The 18,064-nt window shown below is 48.0% G+C and overlaps 1 protein-coding gene across 15 annotated transcripts in view; it reads left to right on the forward strand.

Annotated features, from left to right (window-relative positions):
* The window catches only part of XPNPEP1 (X-prolyl aminopeptidase 1), a 63,489-nt gene that overhangs the window by 22,505 nt on the left and 22,920 nt on the right, over nucleotides 1-18,064 (forward strand). For 13 of the 15 annotated variants that reach the window (XM_089314055.1, XM_070057254.2, XM_089314058.1 and 10 more), the window contains 4 exons: nucleotides 11,204-11,267; nucleotides 12,413-12,517; nucleotides 15,843-15,935; nucleotides 16,558-16,701. In XM_089314055.1, the coding sequence (XP_089170181.1) occupies nucleotides 11,204-11,267; nucleotides 12,413-12,517; nucleotides 15,843-15,935; nucleotides 16,558-16,701 (406 nt within the window). The remainder of the gene's footprint in view (nucleotides 1-11,203; nucleotides 11,268-12,412; nucleotides 12,518-15,842; nucleotides 15,936-16,557; nucleotides 16,702-18,064) is intronic. The other 2 variants (XM_070057263.2, XM_070057264.2) reach the window with 1 other exon arrangement.

An 18,064-nucleotide genomic window follows, 5' to 3' on the forward strand; every position in this document is an offset into this window, starting at 1 on the left:
GGTTTGGATAGGCAGAGATGTCATGTGATAAGCCTGAAGGCAGGAGGAAGGGACTGTAGGAAGTACTCTGCGGTTGGATGAGTCAGCAGTTTTTGAGTGCCTACACCATGGTCATGGCACGGTAAGGTTACAAAGATGAATTTAAGATTGGATGTATAAAGTGCTGTTCTTTCTTAGTGTTATATATTTTTTAGCCTTTGCTTATGCGCAGGGCACTGCTGGGGGTATTATATGTGACTCAAAGATGAAGATTGTTCCTAGTGCCTAGGAATATACAGTTTAGTAATGGAGTTAGGATATGCATAGGTGTATCTGTCTTGCCAGGCAGGATGTGGTAAATGCTATCAAGAAAATCTGGCCAGAGGGCTGTGGAAGTTTGATAATGAGACGGGAGGATAATGGAAGATTTCATGAGTGGGGGTGGGGAGGAGACATTTGGACTGGACCTTTAAAGAAGGGGTAGAGTTTGGAAAAATAGGGGTAGAAAGTAGAGGAGGAGGAGGAGGGAAGTGACTGCAGGTAGGAGGACTTACAGGAGTGAAGGCAAAGAAGCAGGAAGCGAAGCAGGAAGCTTTGAGCACTTTTCAGAAACAATGTGGCAGGAACCCAGGGACATGAAAAGCAATGGTGGGAAATATGATTGATGTTCTAGGATTCTCCAGTTGTAGCTGACCAAAGCTGCCTTGAGAGACCTTGAGCAATGAATATGCCTTATAAAGGTTTAGGGGGTGGAGCCACTGCACTGATGCAGCTCTATGTTGTGAGTTGTGCCTTCTGGAGTGGCACGCGTCTGGGCCTCAGGTAGGGTCCTTGTGGAACCTGAGGCTGGGAAGGCAGCTGGCCCTCAGTGCTGGCGTGGAAGGGTTTTCAGCTCTGGGTGCACATCAGTTTCCTTCTCAGCCAACAGTGTAGATGGGATAAACCTGACTACTCCTGGTTTGCATTTATTTATTTCTACTCTCAATTTAACAGATTGAGCTAGAAGTTTAATCCCAAATCTAGAGTCCTGAGTGAGAACCTGATTGGCAAAGTAGTTTGGTGTTTATTCTTTGCCCCGTTTACTTGTGTGTGCGTGTGTGTGATACCATGTGGCACAACCATGAGTGATGGAGGTCCACCATGATGCAGGGGATGACAGATAAGGTGACAGATAAAGATATTACTGTAAGCTGAGTAAAGATCCCAAAAAATGTCTACTCTAGCTGGCCTCCCTTCTGTTCCTCTCCAAATGTCCCAGCGCACATGGTTGTGACAATGTCAGACCTCTGTTAACTTGGGAGTAGCATGAAGATTGGACCTCTGCCTAGAGACATGGAGTTCCCTGATTCTAAGAGCAAATAAGGGGCTGAAATGAATACATAAATGATTTTGAGGTAGCAGCATAAAGTCGAAGATACTGTGATATTTAGAGCAGCATTCCCCAAACCAGTTCTACAGCATTCTTGTATGCCTTGTAAGATATTCTGCAAAAAATATTTTCATTGGTCAGGAAAATAATGAAATAAACCGAACTGTTTTTTTAATAGTGGTAAAAAACATGTAACCTGAAATTTAGTGTCTTAACAATGTTTAAATGTACAGTACTGTGATGTTAATTATAGGCATATATTGCTATGCAGTGACTCTAGATCTTTTTTATTTTATTTAAAAAAATATTTTATTTATTTGAGAGGCAGAATTACAGAGAGACAGAGATTTTTTATTCTGGTTCACTTCCCAGATGGCTGCAACAGCTGGGCCAGGTTGAAGCCAGGAGCCAGGAGCTTCATACAGTTCTTTCATGTAGGTGCAGGGGGCCAAGCACTTGGGCCATCCTCTGCTGCTTTCCCAGGTACATTAGCAGGGACCTGGATAGGAAGTAGAGCATCTGGGACTCAACCCGGTGCCCATGTGGGATGCTGGTGCAGTAGGCGATGGCTTAACCCACTGCTCCATAACCTCAGCTCCAAACTATTTCATTTTGTAAAACCAAGAGTCTGTACTCATTAAATTGCAACTTCCCATTTTCCTTCCACCTCCCTGCTCCATCCACAGGATTCTGCTGTTTTTAAGAGTTTGATTGCTTTAGATTCTTCATAAAATTGGAATCATGCAGCTGTATTTATATTTTTGTGACTGGCTTATTTGACTCAGCACAATGTCCTCAGAGTTCATTCATATTATAGCATATGACAGAATCTGTTTCATTTTTAAGGCTGAATAATATTCTACTCTATGTAGATAGCACATTTTCTTTGCCCATTCATCTGTTGATAGGTCTTTCATAAAATCTATAGTTGAAAAAGTGAACTTATAATACCTAAATTGTTCTAAACATCCTTAGAAGTGGTTTTATTTTTTTTTTTTTGACAGGCAGAGTGGACAGTGAGAGAGAGAGACAGAGAGAAAGGTCTTCCTTTGCCGTTGGTTCACCCTCCAATGGCTGCTGCGGCTGGTGCGCTGCGGCCGGCGCACCGCGCTGATCCGGTGGCAGGAGCCAGGAGCCAGGAGCCAGGTGCTTTTCCTGGTCTTCCATGGGGTGCAGGGCCCAAGCACCTGGGCCATCCTCCACTGTACTCCCTGGCCACAGCAGAGAGCTGGCCTGGAAGAGGGGCAACCGGGACAGAATCTGGCGCCCCGACCGGGACTAGAACCCGGTGTGCCGGCGCCGCTAGGCGGAGGATTAGCCTAGTGAGCCGCGGCGCCGGCCAGAAGTTTTCTAATAACTGAATTTTGAGCATCAGTTTTAAAAATTATATATCAATTAATTAAAGTGAAATACAATACATTTTCTGTTTCTTAGTCAAATTAGCCATATGTCCCCTGGTGGCTATTGTAGTAGATAAGCTTAGGTTTTCATAAAGTGTGGACTGAATTCATAGGCAAGAGGAGATATTTTAAGTTGCTAGGATCAAGGAATGATTCATGGAGGAAGTGGCATTTAAATTGGAATATGGGGATGGATGTTTGACCTAGTGGTTAAGATACCTTAGTCCTTAGTCCTTTATTGGGGTTTCTGTGTTTGACGCCTGCCTCCAGCTCTACTCCAGTGTCCTCCTAGTGTGAACCTTGGGAGCCAGTGGTGATGGCTCAGGTAGGGGTCCCTGCCACCCATGTGGAGGATCTGGATTTAATTCCTGCCTTCTAGTCTTTTTTTTTTTTTCTTTTAAAGGTATACTTATGTATTTGAAAGGCAGAGTTATAGAGAGGCAGAGAGAGAGAGTTTTCCATCTGCTGGTTCACTCCCCAAATGGCCGTAATGGCAGGAGCTTGGCTGATTCGAAGCCAGGAGCCAGGAGCTTCTTCTGGGTTTCCCATGCAGGTGCAGGAGCCCAAGCACTTGGGCCATCCTCTGCTGGTTTCCTAAGCTAAAGCAGAGAGCTGGATCAGAAGAGGAGCATTTGGGACTCAAACTGGTGCCCATATGGGATGCTGGTGCTGCAGATGGTGGCTTTACCTGCTATGCTACAGCCCTGGCCCCATCTTTTTTTTTTTTTTTTTTTTTTTTTTTTTTTTTTTTTTAGATTTATTTATTTGAAAGAGTAACAGAGAGAGAGAAGTCTTCCATCTGCTGGTTCACTCCCTAAATGGCCACAATGGCTGGAGCTGGGTGGGTAAGAAGCCAGGAACCAGGAGCTTCTTCTGGATCTCCCACATGGGTACAGGGGCCCAGGGACTTGGACCGTCTTCTACTGCTTTCCCAGGCCATAGCAGAGAGCTAGATCAGAAGTGGAGCAGCTGGGACATGAGCTGGTGCTCATATGGGATGTTGGCACTACAGGTGGCAGTTTTACCTGCTGTGTCACAGTGCAGGTCCCCTGCCTTCCAGTCTTGATTTCTGCCCATTCACATCTGTTTGGGCAGTTGGGGAATGAACCAGTGTATGAGAGTGCTTTCTGTTCCTGTCTCTCCCTAAAAAAAAAAAAAAAAAAAAAAAATTAGGACCGTGAACAAGTAGAATTTGGATTCTTGGAGATAGAGACACACAAAGTTTCCTGAGCAAATTTACAGGTGTAGGTGGAAATGCCTAATGATAAGTTTGAAGAAAAAAGAAAAATAGGGGCCTTTTGGGTCACCCATGACTGGTCATGGTGGCCTTGACCCCAGCATTAGATTTCTTTTCGTTAGTGGGGACCCATTGAGGGTCTTTGAACAAGAGAGTGTCATGATCAGAGAGACCAGGGCTTAGTGTTGGCAGAAGGAAGGAGGCACTGATAATTGAAAAACCTGTAAGGAGGCCACTGCAGGATCGAGTCAAGGGAAAGGGGCTTTGGGTCTGCAGCATGGAAGAGGGGACGGATTCAGTGGAGAAGCTCTAGAACTTGGATTAAGTATGGGCCTTGTGGACAGCTGGCCAGAGGGACTGGGGAATTGTATTGTGGTGCCATCAGCAGGAAGAGCCATGGGGAGTTGTATTGTGGTGCCATCAGCAGGAGGAGCCATGGGGAGTTGTACTGTGGTGCCATCAACAAGGAGCAACGTGGGGAATTGTACTGTGGTGCCATCAACAAGGAGAAACATGGGCAATTGTATTGTGGTGCCATCAACAAGGAGAAACGTGGGGAATTGTATTGTGGTGCCATCAACAAGGAGAAACGTGGGGAATTGTATTGTGGTGCCATCAACAAGGAGAAACGTGGGGAATTGTATTGTGGTGCCATCAACAGGAAGAGACAGGCTCCTTATTTTACTTCTTCTGGAGAGGAGGGTGGATGTACTGCACGGGATTCTGGGGCCCTGCTGGGACTGTGTGAATGAGGAGGCAGGGCCAGCTTTGTGTGTAATCCAATGCAGCACCCTCCTCCATGATAGAGAGGCTGCCATTCTCTGCAGCTCTTGTTCCCAAGTGTTTCATCTCGGCCTCGATTCAGGGTTGATGGGTGGGGAAAGGAGGGTGTTGGAGAAGCGAAGGAAAATCTTAAATTCTGTCCTTTGTATACTTTTCAGAATACAAATACACACACCCACACACTAGTCCCTGCTAGGGAGAAAATGTACCCCAAATGCATAATTGCGCAAGGACTTGGCAATCCAGTGGCCTGCTTTCTCTGTCCTCTACAACTCTCAGGGTTTCTCCTTTTTAAATTTGGAACAAGGATTATGGTTTTTGTGAGTTTGGGCCCTGGTAGATTTTTACAGTGAGGAACTGTCTACTGTCTCTGGTAATCTGAATGCATTCATGTACCTTCGATGTTGGCATTTGTGGGTACCATGTCCCCAGGCCAGGAGAATCCTTGTTTGGGGGCCAGAGCTGTGCCAGCACGGCTTTTTAGACATCTCAGTCCCTCATCCTCCCCATCTGTAACCCCCATATTCCCCTCTGGGGCTTGCCATTTTCCAAGGGTTGTATTTTGTCAGGGGTGACTCTGCCAATGTGAGTTTTTGGCTGTGTTTGTGGTTCCTCTTTGGGAAGACATGAATCAGAGTTTCCTAAACTTTTTTGGACCCTACCCCATTTCTACTGGAGTCAGCTTCCTGTTTTGTTTTGTATTTCTTAAACAGTCTTTCTCCTGCTGTGGGGGTAGTGATTTTAACCAACTGTGCTGATTAGAGTAATGCTAGCCATGGTCACCCATCTCCAAGTCTCAGTGGTTTGTTGCTGTAAAGCCTTATATCCTGTTCACATAGCAGTACAGAGTGGTAGTTCTTGCCCGGTAGGAGATAAAGGAGATAAAGTAATTGAGTGGTCTCAGCTCCTTCCTTCCTATGCTGCCACTATTCCAGCTGGTAGAAGAGTATGGGGAGGGTTGCCGGCGCTGCGGCTCCATAGGCTAATCCTCTGCCTGTGGCGCCGGCACACCGGGTTCTAGTCCCGGTCGGGGCGCCGGATTCTGTCCTGGTTGCCCTTCTTCCAGGCCAGCTCTCTGCTGTGTCCCCGGGGTGCAGTGGAGGATGGCCCAAGTGCTTGGGCCCTGCACCCCATGGGAGACCAGGAGAAGTACCTGGCTCCTGCCTTTGGATCAGCGCAGTGCGCCGGCCTTGGCGGCCATTGGAGGGTGAACCAACGGCAAAAGGAAGACCTTTCTCTCTGTCTCTCTCTCTCTCTGACTGTCCACTCTGCCTGTCAAAAAAAAAAAAAAAAATTATGTGGAGAGCACAGTCACTTTTGGCAGTCCTATCTCAAGACATCGCCTCCCGCTCACATTCCATTGGTGTGACCACCTGGATGCGCGGGCCCTGGGAAATGAAGTCCTGGCTGGGCAGCCACTTGTCAGTGACTCTTCTACTTCAAGGAAGGGGTGTGAGTCTTTGGATAACCATCTGCTTTTCCCACACACCTTGACTTGATTTATTAGGAGAGAAGAAAAAGTACCAAAGTCTGGGTGCTACTTTAGTGTCTGGAAGTAAGGCGCCTATGTCCCCATTCACAACTTAACCTCTGATACTTCCTGTGGAAAGAGCCGTTTACTCACGCAGTGTCATTTTTGTTGAGAAACTGATTTGTTTGAGGCACTGCGCCTGGCTCACGGCTTATGAGAGTTGAGGGTCAAAAGGAACAAGATGTCTCCCCAGCCTGGCCCATAGTGAGTTTAGTTGCACTTGTCTGGGCAGGCAGCCATAGCCTTACTGGCCCTGTTTTGTCTGTGTGTGGCTATATTGACCACTCTTAAAACTCTGGTCATGTCACCACCCTCTCTTCCACTTCTGATGTCTCTCTAGAGCTTTCTGGGTGAAGTTCAAGCTTTTTAGGATGATGTTTGAGGCCTTTGACCAGTTGTCTTCACACAGCCTTCCCAGAAATCTCTGCTGTTGCTCCTTTGAGCTTCCTGCCCCTGTTACCAGGGTAATTGGCTCACTGCCTCCCCACAGACCTCTGGCCTCTTGTTTCTGGGCCTTCTCACACTTTGCCCTCTTTCTGGACTGCCCTGCCATTCTGAATCCCTCCTTCCTTGTCCCTGGTGGCGCGGGTTAGACTTCTGAGCTTGGCCTGATGGACTTAAGGCAGATCTGAGTGTTCTTGAAACTACAGCAAATTTTTTTTGCACATTCAGCACAATTTATATGGCTGTTTATTAGAGCTAATGTGTCATAGAATATCTTACTTTGCTGGCTGGATTACCTACGCTGAGAAGATATTTTCTTATGTTTTCCATAGAGTCTAGCGGCTTGCCTAGTGTGCAGTTTAGGTACACTTCATCAGGTTTAGCATATGCTGATGTTACACCTCAGCCCTCCAGTGTGGCCATTCTTACCATCCCCATTTTATGGATGAGGAAGTTGAGCCCACGGTTTACCTAGCTGATAAACAAGGGAGATAAGCTTGAGTGTAGGTCTGACTTCCGATTGTTAGAGATGTCTTGCATGGTTGACGAAGGTGGAGGTGTGTGCGGGGTGTACTTTGTGTTCTTTGTTCTCTCAGCTTGCAGTCCAGTTGTGTAGCAGAGATGTGCGCCATCTCTGCAGTGTTAGAAGAAGTTGCTGGTAGCATGGCGTGGAGGTGGGCTTTTTAAGAGTCTGCCTTGAGTGCAGATGTTGGCTCTGCTATTCACATTCCTGGTGCCTTGGGGAAGCACTTAGTTTACTTCTCTGGGTTTCATTTGTAGATGGGGAGGATGATGCCTTCCAGAGCTGCTGTTGTGATAAGAATTAGAATTCACTGTTGCTATTGGCAACTGGTAGATGTTGAGCCAAACTGCTTAGCCAGTATTACTTGTTAGCATCACCCAAGGCAGGGTATGAGCGGAGGGCAGCATGGATAGTCCTGCACAAGTCAGAGAAGCGGAGACCCCTGGACTGGAGTGGCTCAGAAAGCTTTGTGGGCGAGGGTGCGTTTGAGCTGGATTTTGAGAGATGACTAAGGCTTTTTTTTTTTTAGTCGTTTACAGATGTACTTTATTTGGCTGTGTTTTATTTATGTTATTTGAGTTTAGATGCCAACATCTAAAAATTAGGTGATTGCTCATGAGCACATGTATTTCTAGCTTCTCCTGAAATCTTGAAGGTTGATGACATGGGACCTGCATTCCAGTGTGACAGGAAACAGAGCTAAGAGCTGCTTCCCTAGAAAAGACACCCGCTTGTTCCACTGTCCTCATCTGTCTTAGTCTCTATACCCTGAAATATTTGAGTTTGAGACTCCATTTATAATCCCTTCTGATCCTTTTTCTATTAGATAATATATTAGTTTCCAATCATTGCTGTAACAGATTACAACACATGTAGTGGCCTAAAACAACACACATTTGTAATGGGAAGTTCTTGAGGTCCAAGGTCTCAGATGGGTCGGCGTGATCTGGAGGAGGCTCCAGGGTAGGGTCCATTTTCTTTTCTAGCTCCTAGGCACTGCCTACATTCCTTGGCTTATGGCCCTTTCCTCCTCCCCACTGAGATGGTTAAATTTTGATTGAACTGGGTAGAGGGAAAAAGGTTCATTTCTCTTTCTGCTTATTCATTTATTCTGTAAATGAACACAGGGACAGTGACAAACAACACAGACACCTTGATCTCATTTTGGGGAGGAGCAATACAATAAAAATGTAAAAAGTTCATTAAGAAAAGAAACATCTAAAACATCAAGAAAATGTGCTATACAGAGTTAAAAGTGGCCGGGTGGCTGTAGTAGGTGGGTGGTTCTTGATGGAGGTGACATTGATCTGAAATGTTAGGATGATAAGGAGCTAGCCATTCCATGACCCCAGAAAAAGAGAGAGAGAGACTGTCGTAGGCTCAAGGGAAAACGGCTGCAAAAGCCTTGAGGTGGAAATGAATTCAGGATCGCAGAGGAAGGAGACTGGTGTGGAGCATTGTGAGTAGGAGTGAAAGTGGGAGGAGCGCTCTGAGAGAACAGCAGGGCAGGGTCAGTTGGTGGCCTTGGGTCTGGGCCGGGATCTGGATTTTATCTCCTGTATGGTGAGAAGCCACTGGGGGGTTTTAAGGAAGATGTTAACATGATCATATATACACGTGTGCTTTATTTATATGAATATAAGTACTCACTTCTTAAAAAGCTCACTCATGTATGTGTGTGCAGAGGGGGTTTTAGGGGCAGTGGCCAGGTAGAGATGATGGATGCTTAGACTGAGTGTTGTTCCTGGAATTGGAGAGGAGTAGGTGGTTTTCGGGAAAAGCCAACAGCTGTGCTTCTTTGTGTGGTGCCTTTTCCCTCACATGCTATAGGCTTGGCTTATTTTAGACCTTGTGCTAAGTTCTAGGGAGAATGTACCTGGGCTTTGCCAGCTTCGTGGTTGGGGGAAGAGAGGCAGGCCCAGGCCCAGTGCTTGTCTGGCCTCTGCTTAGCCTGTTGGTGAGAAGGTGAGGCTGCAGCCAGCCTTGCTCAGGGATGTTTCTCTGGCGGGTTGACCACTTAGATCATGTCTGGTTCTTGCCCCAGACCTCGTCTCAGTCCCAGACTAAACGTCCATCTGCTATTAATTTCACCTCCCTTTGTGGAAATCCTCCTGCCTTGCTGATGTGGACCTCCAGGTAAACCCCTTAGGGTGCTCTGGCCTCCCTCCCACGCTTGCCCAGATGGGGCTCCCTCTTTGCTGACACCTCACTGTGTGTTCCACGTTGTTGGTCCAGAGCGCCCTCGCTGTGTATTCCCGTCGTGCACAGTGGTTCTTAGCACCAGAGTTATTTTTGTTCACTTGGCTTTCCCAGCTCCTCACATGCTTTCTCATTGTACAGGAGGAGGAGATAATAATATCTCTTCCTTTGAGTATGTGCAGCACCTTCAGGCTTCTGGTGAGTTTTAAAACATGAACTCTTCCTTACCACAGTCCAGGAAGAGGGGTAGGTCACCTCCCCACGTTGTTGCTGCTTTTCGTAAAAGTTGTGCCCCTAGTGATTTCTGGGTTAGCAAGTGTGGATGGTGCGGTTCTCTTTCCGTTTCCATAGTGCTGCTGCTTAATGTTCTTTTTTGCTTAGGGGTGAAACACGGGCCTGTTGTTTGTGTTTAGCTCTCTGAAGTAACCTGTTTTAGAGATGGGGAAGTGAGGCTGAGAGAGGCGCTGGGACTTGGTGCAGGCCGCTGAGCTGAGCCTTGGCTACAGGCAGGTTTTGGCCGAGAGTGCTCTGGTCCTGCCATTGTCCTTTTGTCTCCTGGCCCTTCGAGCATCTCCCTGGAAGGTGGTTCTGGGGCTGCTCTGGTGAAAGGGGCATTTCTCACCTGCGTGGCAAGAGCGAGAACATTAATATCTTCTCTCCTGCACTTGTTGACTGTCTTAAAAATGCCTGGGGATCCTGCCAGTAGCTGCATGCCCCGCCCTAAGCATTCTTAACCTGCTGGGTGCTGGGCTTGGGAGAAACCTGCTAACAGTGGAAGGAGAGCTGCTTTGGACCCTTGCTGTTCACTGGTCAGCGGGCAGGTTACTCACCAGTCTCTCTTTGAGCCCCCGTTTTCTCATTTGCCATGGCCTTATGCTGGAGAGTCATAGGAAGAGAGATAATGTGTCCTGTGGTGGCGGTGTGGCATAGGGCTTCAGAGAAGAGGCTCTGGAGCTAACTGCCTGGGTTCAAACACTGCTTCTGCTACTGTCTAGCTGTGTGACTTTGAGCAAGTTACTTAAACTCTCTGTGTGTCACTGGCTGTTGTGCACCCTGGCCTGTACTCTCTGTCTGGATAGGAGAGCCTCTTCCTTGCTCGCTAACCTCCTCCATGTAGAGGCTAGGGACCATCAGCTGGGAAGGACCAGGTTTTGGAATGACACTTTCTTTGGCTGACGCTTCCTGGCTTGGAGGAAGCGTTTCCGTTGATTCCCTAGCAGGAAGGGACAGGGCCTGCGTGGGAGAGACTGGTGACCCTACCATGGAGGGGGAAACAAACAGGAAGTTAGGAAACAAGGTAATGTTTTAGGAGACTTCAGTCAGAGAACTATTGGGGCTTAAAAAAGAAAGTCAGCCCCGCTTTTCAGAAAAATAGCAGATGCCTGAATGTCAGTGGTAAGGAGGGAGCAAGCTATTTGCTTGTTTTTTGGAAAGGATCTCATGAGGAAAGAACAATTTTTATCTGTTTTTCTTGACTTACTTTATTTTCCAGATGAAGAAATAAGAAGGCTAAAGGGAACAGCTTTCAGCCCTTAATTAGTCTTCTGCAATATGTTCTAATTGTTTTTCACACTTTCAGCTTGTCTTTTTAGCTAGCCCCATGGCTCCTAGAGGCCAAGTCCCAAGGATTCCCCAACCTTTATAGTCCCTGCTGGGCCTTGCCCAGAGCTGAGCACAAGGAAAGCACTTGGTGCCCACTGGGTGGGAGGTGCAGTTCGTTGTCATCTTTGTTTTCCAGAGTGAGTACATTGCTCCGTGTGACTGCAGGCGGGCCTTTGTGTCTGGGTTCGATGGCTCTGCAGGTGAGTGGCTCGGTTCTCTGTTCTTGCTGTACCTCTGTTCATCTCCCAAACATAGCTGCACAGCCTGTGGTATAGAACCAAGAGGGAAATGCAGACAGACGTTCCCCACAGAGCCTCTGCAGAAAGGTGTGGGTTCCAGCCTGTCCCAGCTCACCAAGGTTACCTTTTAGTGACCCTTCGCTCTCTCTCAGCCTTTGCTTTCAAAATTTTCAATAAGCAAATGCTTTTGAAATGTTTATGGAATGTGACGTACGCATAGGTAGTTTTATCATTTCAATTGAATACACCTTCTGTAACAGGTGCCCCAAATAAGGGGTGAGATTTTATTAACATCCCAGACCTGTGCCCTAACTTAGTGGTCCTGAGTAATTCTGCAAGTGCTTGGCTTTTGGTTTCCATTTTCACTTTTGCCTTAAGTAACAAAGGCTAATATTAGCTGTCCCATCTTTTTCCAAAACTGTTATGCCCTTGAGTTTTGGGGCTGGGGGTCTCCTGTTCAGGTGCCGTCCCCCTAAAGCAAGCTAGATGAGGTGGGAGCCCCTCAGCCCTTGTGGTTAGCACAGTGCTTCCTTTGGAGGAGGTACACGTGTCGGTTGGCACATTAAGTCTGGTTTTGGCTGACACCTCTGCAGAAGGTCCCGAGTCCCTGCCAGGCCTGTGGGAACTGAGAGCAGGGGGAGCTAGGAGGCACAGATTCTGCTGGTGATCATTGAGCCACCGTGAACACTCACAGGGCTGCTTGGTCTCTCTTTGCAAAAGGTGAAACAGCTCCTTTGGGGTGTCTGGCAAGGCACAGGAATGGCAGTAATCCCTGATCAGGGACTGTCCCCGCCTCTGTCTGATTGATTATGGACCACTTTGTGTAGGCCTGTAACCCTCTGTCCTATTGGCCTTGACTCCTGCTGCACACGGGGGTCCTTTGGGTGCAGGGAGCAGTGTCTGGGCAGCCTGGGTCTCAGGACTGGTTCTTTCAGAGCCTGACTTCACCTGATTCTCACCCTCTTGCTTGGAGGTTTCCCTGGAGCTGAAGATCCATCAGCCACACTGGGAGCTGGTGTCTCTTACTATCTCACCTGCCTGTGCTGCTTTGTGCAGCTTCTGGGCAGTTGCCAGAAACTGTTCTCTTCTTTGCTCCCCTGTTCCAGGCACAGCCATCATCACAGAGGAGCATGCGGCCATGTGGACTGATGGACGCTACTTTCTTCAGGCTGCCAAGCAGATGGACAGCAACTGGACTCTCATGAAGATGGGTGGGTAGCGGCCTGGTCCATCCAGCTTTAGTTGGCATGATCTGGGCCAGGACCCTGGAATTCCTCAGGATTCCTGGATCTTAACCCTTTTAGAGACTGCACCCTCCTCCCTTTTTGTTAAAAGGTTTATTTATTCACTTGAAAGGCAGAGGCAGAGAGAGAGAGAGTGAGAGAGATCTTCCATCCACTGGTTCACTCCTCAGATGGCTACCTTGGTCAGAGCTGCACTGATTTGAAGCCAGGAGCCAGGAGCTTCTTCTGGGTCTCCCACACAGGTGCAGGAGCCCAAGGACTAGGACCATCTTCTACTGCTTTCCCAGGCCATAGCAGAGAGCTGGGTCGGAAGTAGAGCAGCCAGGACTCAAACAGGCGCCCATATGGGGTGCCGGCACTGCAGGCTGTGACTTTACCCCCTATACCACAGTGCTGCCCCAAAAGATCCTTTTGAAAACTGAAGGAAAAATGAAGAAAATGACATGCTTGTTCATACAGACCAGTGCACATTCAATTGTAGAGGGTCCTGATTCAAGAGAAAACGGAGGCCCAGAGAGGACAGTTGATTTGCTGCAGATCAGAAAGTGCACACTGCATCTTATGCACACGCTGGGGACCTCCCTGTTACTTTCTGCTGCTTTGTGATGCAGGGAGACATAAAGACAAGGGGCCATCGACATCAGAAGCCCAGAAATGATTCCCAAGGCTGTTTCTGAGGATCCTGGTTTTGTTTCTGGCTGCTCAGCTTTGGAGAAGAGCGATATACAAGGCAGGAGCACGGGCCTCGAGGTTGTAGGGCAAGTTCCTTCACTTCCAGTACTTCAGTTTCCTTATCTGTCGCTGGGACTTTCGTAGTAAGCACCCTGTGACGTGGTGAGGATTGAAGAGATCATTTGCAGAATGTACATAGCTCAGTGTTCCTGACTAGTAGTTGTGTGTTTGCCTGTGCTTTTTCGTTTAAGTTTGTGCCGTGTCTGTTTTTCCTGACCATTCTAATAGAATTTGGACATACAACTTGAGTGTTTGCATAAAGGCCTTTCCCTTCTGAATTTTGAACTTGAAGAACAGAGGATAAGGAAGGAGCAAAAGGACAACCAGGGCCAGGTGAAAAAGAGAAAACGAAGCAAAATACTGATGTTTATTATTTGTTGTAGGAAGTGACGAGGAAGGAAATTGTCACCAGATTCACAGGGAACGGGGACCTCGACCTTGACACTGAGACGCAGGCAGCTGGCTGAGTGAGGGCAGTGTGTGTGCTTGTGCATGTGTGCCCCGTGCACACACGCCCCATGAGCGTGTATGTGGGATGTCTGTCTTAGCGGGGGATTTTCATTCTGGCAGTGAGAGTATTTGAAGTTTCTGTTTCTCCAAAATCCTTTCAGACAGAAACATGAGAGCTGCTGCTGGATTGTTGCTGCAGTTGTTTTCTCTCTGTCTCTCACAGGCACGTACACCCCAAGCTACCCAGTTGAGGCTACTGTAAATGGCATTTAGTGACCTGGAAATTTTTTGATCACATGCATCTGCTAGTGGGTCGGGAACCCTCAGCCTGATATGTTTGTTTATGTGCTCATGTTCATCTGGATTCCAAATACTAGCAAAGACTTATGTATTATTTTTTTAGAAAAAAGTACAAATAGAAGTTTAGAGGCTTTATTCTTATATGCATTGGGTCACTGAGTGTACTTGTGAGGTGCCAGCTCCCTCTTTGGGGCTCGCAGACTCAGCTGTCAGGTCTGTTAGCCCTTTGGCTTGCGTGTCAGAGGAGTGAGTACCCTTGTTCTCCCAAGTAGGCAGCGTGGGCGGTGGTGAGAAACTGTCTCCTTCCAAACCCCTTTCTAGTTTGCTCTCTCTAAACCTACTTTTCCTCAGGTGTGTCTCCTGTGTAGGGAGATTCCAGTGGGTTTGGTTGGCCAGTGAGTGATTTAACCTTGGGGTTTTGTCAAGGGACTATTGGCTAAGAAATGACATGACTTCATCCTACAAACTTACGATAGGGGCACTAAGAAAAACTGTATCAATGAGTGACTGGTTTAGATAGGAAATAATCAATTAGCAAAATTAAACTCAATGCCAGCTTCTAGGCAGGTTTTTAGAACAGGGCTTCATAAACTCATTTCTTTGTAAACCTTTGAACTTCCTTTCTGAGGTTATGTGGTTATATCAGGAGTCCGCAGGGGAAATAGTAAGGATAAGTACTGTTTTGGAATATGTGAACTTTTCACATCAAATACACATATATTTTACTAAGATGTTAATTGTTTAGCAAATTTCCGGTTGGTTTAAAAAAACATACATTCCAAAGATATTGGCTTGGATGAAAGTAGAACTGGACTGTAAAAGTCATTTTAGTTCCTTTCTGGAAGCTTATTTCAGTGTATTCTGACTAGTGTCTTGGAAACAAGAAAGGGCTGTTTTGGGGACTGGCACTGTAGTACCTTGGGTTAAGCCACTGTGATGCCAGCATCCCATAGAGGAGTGCCGAGTTGAGTCCCGGCTGCTCTGCTTCTGATCCAGCTTCCTGCTAATGCAGATGATGGCTCAAGTACTTGGGTCCCTGCCTCCACGTGGGAGATCAGGGTGGAGCTCCTTGATCCTGACTTCAGTCTGGCCCATGCCTGGCTGTTGCTGGCATCTAGGGGAGTGAACCAGCTGACGGAAGGCATCTCTCTGCACCCCCTTACCCTGTCTTACCTGCTCTCTCTGTTGCTCTGCCTTTCAAAGATCTAAATAAATTAAGAGTTGACTGATGTTTGGGGAAACTCAGGGCCCATGCTGTGACAACAGGCTTCTGTGTGCTGTTCTTGTAATCACTGGGGAGCTTTCTTAGCTGTTAAGACTTGTGCTTGGTCTCCTGCCTCCTCTGTGACCCTGTCTAGTGGATGAAGGGAGAGCACTGGTAGCATGTTGTGCCCTTCCTTGGCATGTGACATGGGGGAGGTTCCCAGCTCCCAGCCTTTACCAAACCCACCCAAGTTCTTGTTGGGTGAGCAGTTGTGGGGAAGGGGCTGCTTGCTGATGAGGTGACCTCTGTGATGGCATCATGTCTCTGTGGCCGCAGTCCTCAGGATGGTGTTTTTCTCAGGGTTGAATGACAATCATGTCTTACCCTTATCTTATTTTTCCCTTACACAGCATCTTACCCTTTTCCTCTTTCTTAGCCTTCTGGCACTAAGGGAGGTTCAGATTTTCCAAGTCTTGTCAGTCTGCTGTGACAAAGGTGCTTAATAAAGATCCTGCTAACATGTTGTTGGTGAACTGCATTCTTCTGGGTGGGGTGAGGATCTTGGGCCCACTGGGAATTGTTTCCTGTTGGTTCTTCCCTCTGCAGGGCTGAAGGACACCCCGACACAGGAAGACTGGCTAGTGAGTGTGCTTCCTGAGGGGTCCAGAGTGGGTGTGGACCCACTGATCATTCCTACAGGTGAGTGAGTTTGACCCCTTCCAACTTGGGTAAGAAAGTGGCTTCTAGATGCCTTCTCTGCTCCTTGTTGGCAGTATTTGGGGGTTGAGAAGGACTCTTTGTCACTGTAAAGGTCAGAGTGAGGAGATTTCTGGAATAGAGGCAAAAGAGGTCTATCAGTGGTGCAGGTATCCTCTTTTTTTTTTTTTAAGATTTATTTATTTGGAAGTCAGAGTTACAGAGAGAGAGAGAGAGAGAGAGAACAAATTTGAATCTAGAGAGAGAGAGAACAAATTTGAATCTAAATTGAATTCCCAAATGGCCACAATAGCCAGGACTGGGCCAGGCCAAAGCCAGAGCCAGGTCTCCCATGTGGGTGCAGGGGCCCAAGCACTTGGGCCATCTTCCACTGCTTTCCCAGGCCATCAGCAGGGAAGCAGGGAGTTGGATCGGAAGTGGAACAGCAGTGAACCAGTGCTTACATGGGATGCTGGCACTGCTGTGATGCCACAGCCCCAGCCCTGGTGGAGGCATCCTTTTACAGCTCCCTCTGGCATACTCAGTGTGGGCCATGGCGGGGATCACTTCAGAGGGGGCTGAAATGGGTGTCAGTTCACTGTGGGCTTCTTGCATGTCTCCTTAGATTACTGGAAGAAAATGGCCAAGGTCCTGAGGAGTGCTGGCCACCACCTCGTTCCTGTCAAGGAGAACCTTGTTGACAAGATCTGGACAGACCGTCCTGCGCGGCCCTGCAGGCCCCTGCTCACGTTGGGCCTTGATTACACAGGTCAGAGCTGCAGCTGTGCCCACCTCTCGCCTTTGCCTCCAGCCAGTCCCTTGAGTCGAAGTTGAGTCTGAACTGCTTGGAGGACTTGTCCTACTTGGCTCAGCAGAGCGAAGTAGGGCTTGTTTTGTTGCCGCTGGTTCCACCTGCTTGCCACTTACTTTGGCCTAGTTTGTGATTGCAAATCTCTGCATGGAATGTTGGGTGCTTCTGGGGAGACTGAGGTTTTTTTTTTTTTTTTTTTTTTTTTTTTTTTTTTTTAATCACGCAGCCACTGCCTGCCGCTCTCAAGTCTGGTAGTGGCAGTAGAGCCTGGGCTTTCTAGACTCCCTTTCCTTTCTGTTTCCCACACTGGCGGGTTTGCTGCCAGGCCCCCCCACTCTCCATCTCGTGTCTTCTGCTTTAGAGGCTTTGAATAGGGATGCATTTCTTTAGCCTCTGTGATAGTGGTGGGTGTGACGAGCTTGTTCTGCAAACCGTTCATGGGAGGTGAAAGTGGATTTATGGAGTGGGGAAGGGAAAGAAGGAGAGGCCAGAGAGGTGGGGCCACAGGGGAGGAGGCCTTGCTGTAGAAACAGAAAGGTGGATGGGGATATCTGTGGAATGTAGGCAGAGTGCCCAGAAGGGTCCTGGGAAAAAAGCTGTGCGGCCCAGACTGAGCCACGTTGCAGGCAGCGTCCTGAGCTGGTCTTCACAGAACCCTTGTTGAGGGCAGCCCCCAGCATGCTTTCCTGTGACACCCTCACCGCAGGGCATTGCAGACTGGGGAGGACGGGTCCTGTGAGTGACCCAGGGTCAGCTAAACATTTTCCAGCCGCGTGGTTTGAATTTTTTTTCCCCTCCCTAGTGAAGCAGAGGCCCTGGCCTGTTGCTGTAGGAGAGGGGAGAGAAAATGTGGCTGGTAAAACTTGTTCCACAAACATTTGAGTGTCCACTGTGTGTGCAGGACACTGTGCTAGGGGCTGGGGGAATAAGACAGGTGTCCCCCTGTTCACAGCTGACTGTCACCTGAGTTACAAGTGGCAGCATGATGGGGTGGTTGTGGTGGTGGTGGGGTGAGCTCTCCTGGGGCCCCCAGTTTTCTCCTGGGGAGCACCAGGGAGGCTGTGGGTGACAGCACAGTGTGATTTGGAAGTGGCAGTCACAGCGAGTCAGACTACAGTGAACTCCTAGGGCAGCATGGAAAGGCAAGTCTTGAGCCAGCGGGGATGTCAGCTGTCAGCTGGTGGGTGATAGTGCCCGACCTCTCTGGGTGAGTCTGCTGGGGGGTGTGTTCACATGGCTCCCTGTGTTCCCTGTCTCACAAGTCTATGTAATTGTGTAATTGCTCTTTTTTTTTTGTCTTTTTCTTTAAGATTTATTTATT

Source organism: Oryctolagus cuniculus, chromosome 15 (genome assembly GCF_051225735.1).
Source record: "Oryctolagus cuniculus isolate XC-2025 breed Fujian yellow rabbit chromosome 15, ASM5122573v1, whole genome shotgun sequence".
Lineage (NCBI taxonomy): Eukaryota > Metazoa > Chordata > Mammalia > Lagomorpha > Leporidae > Oryctolagus > Oryctolagus cuniculus.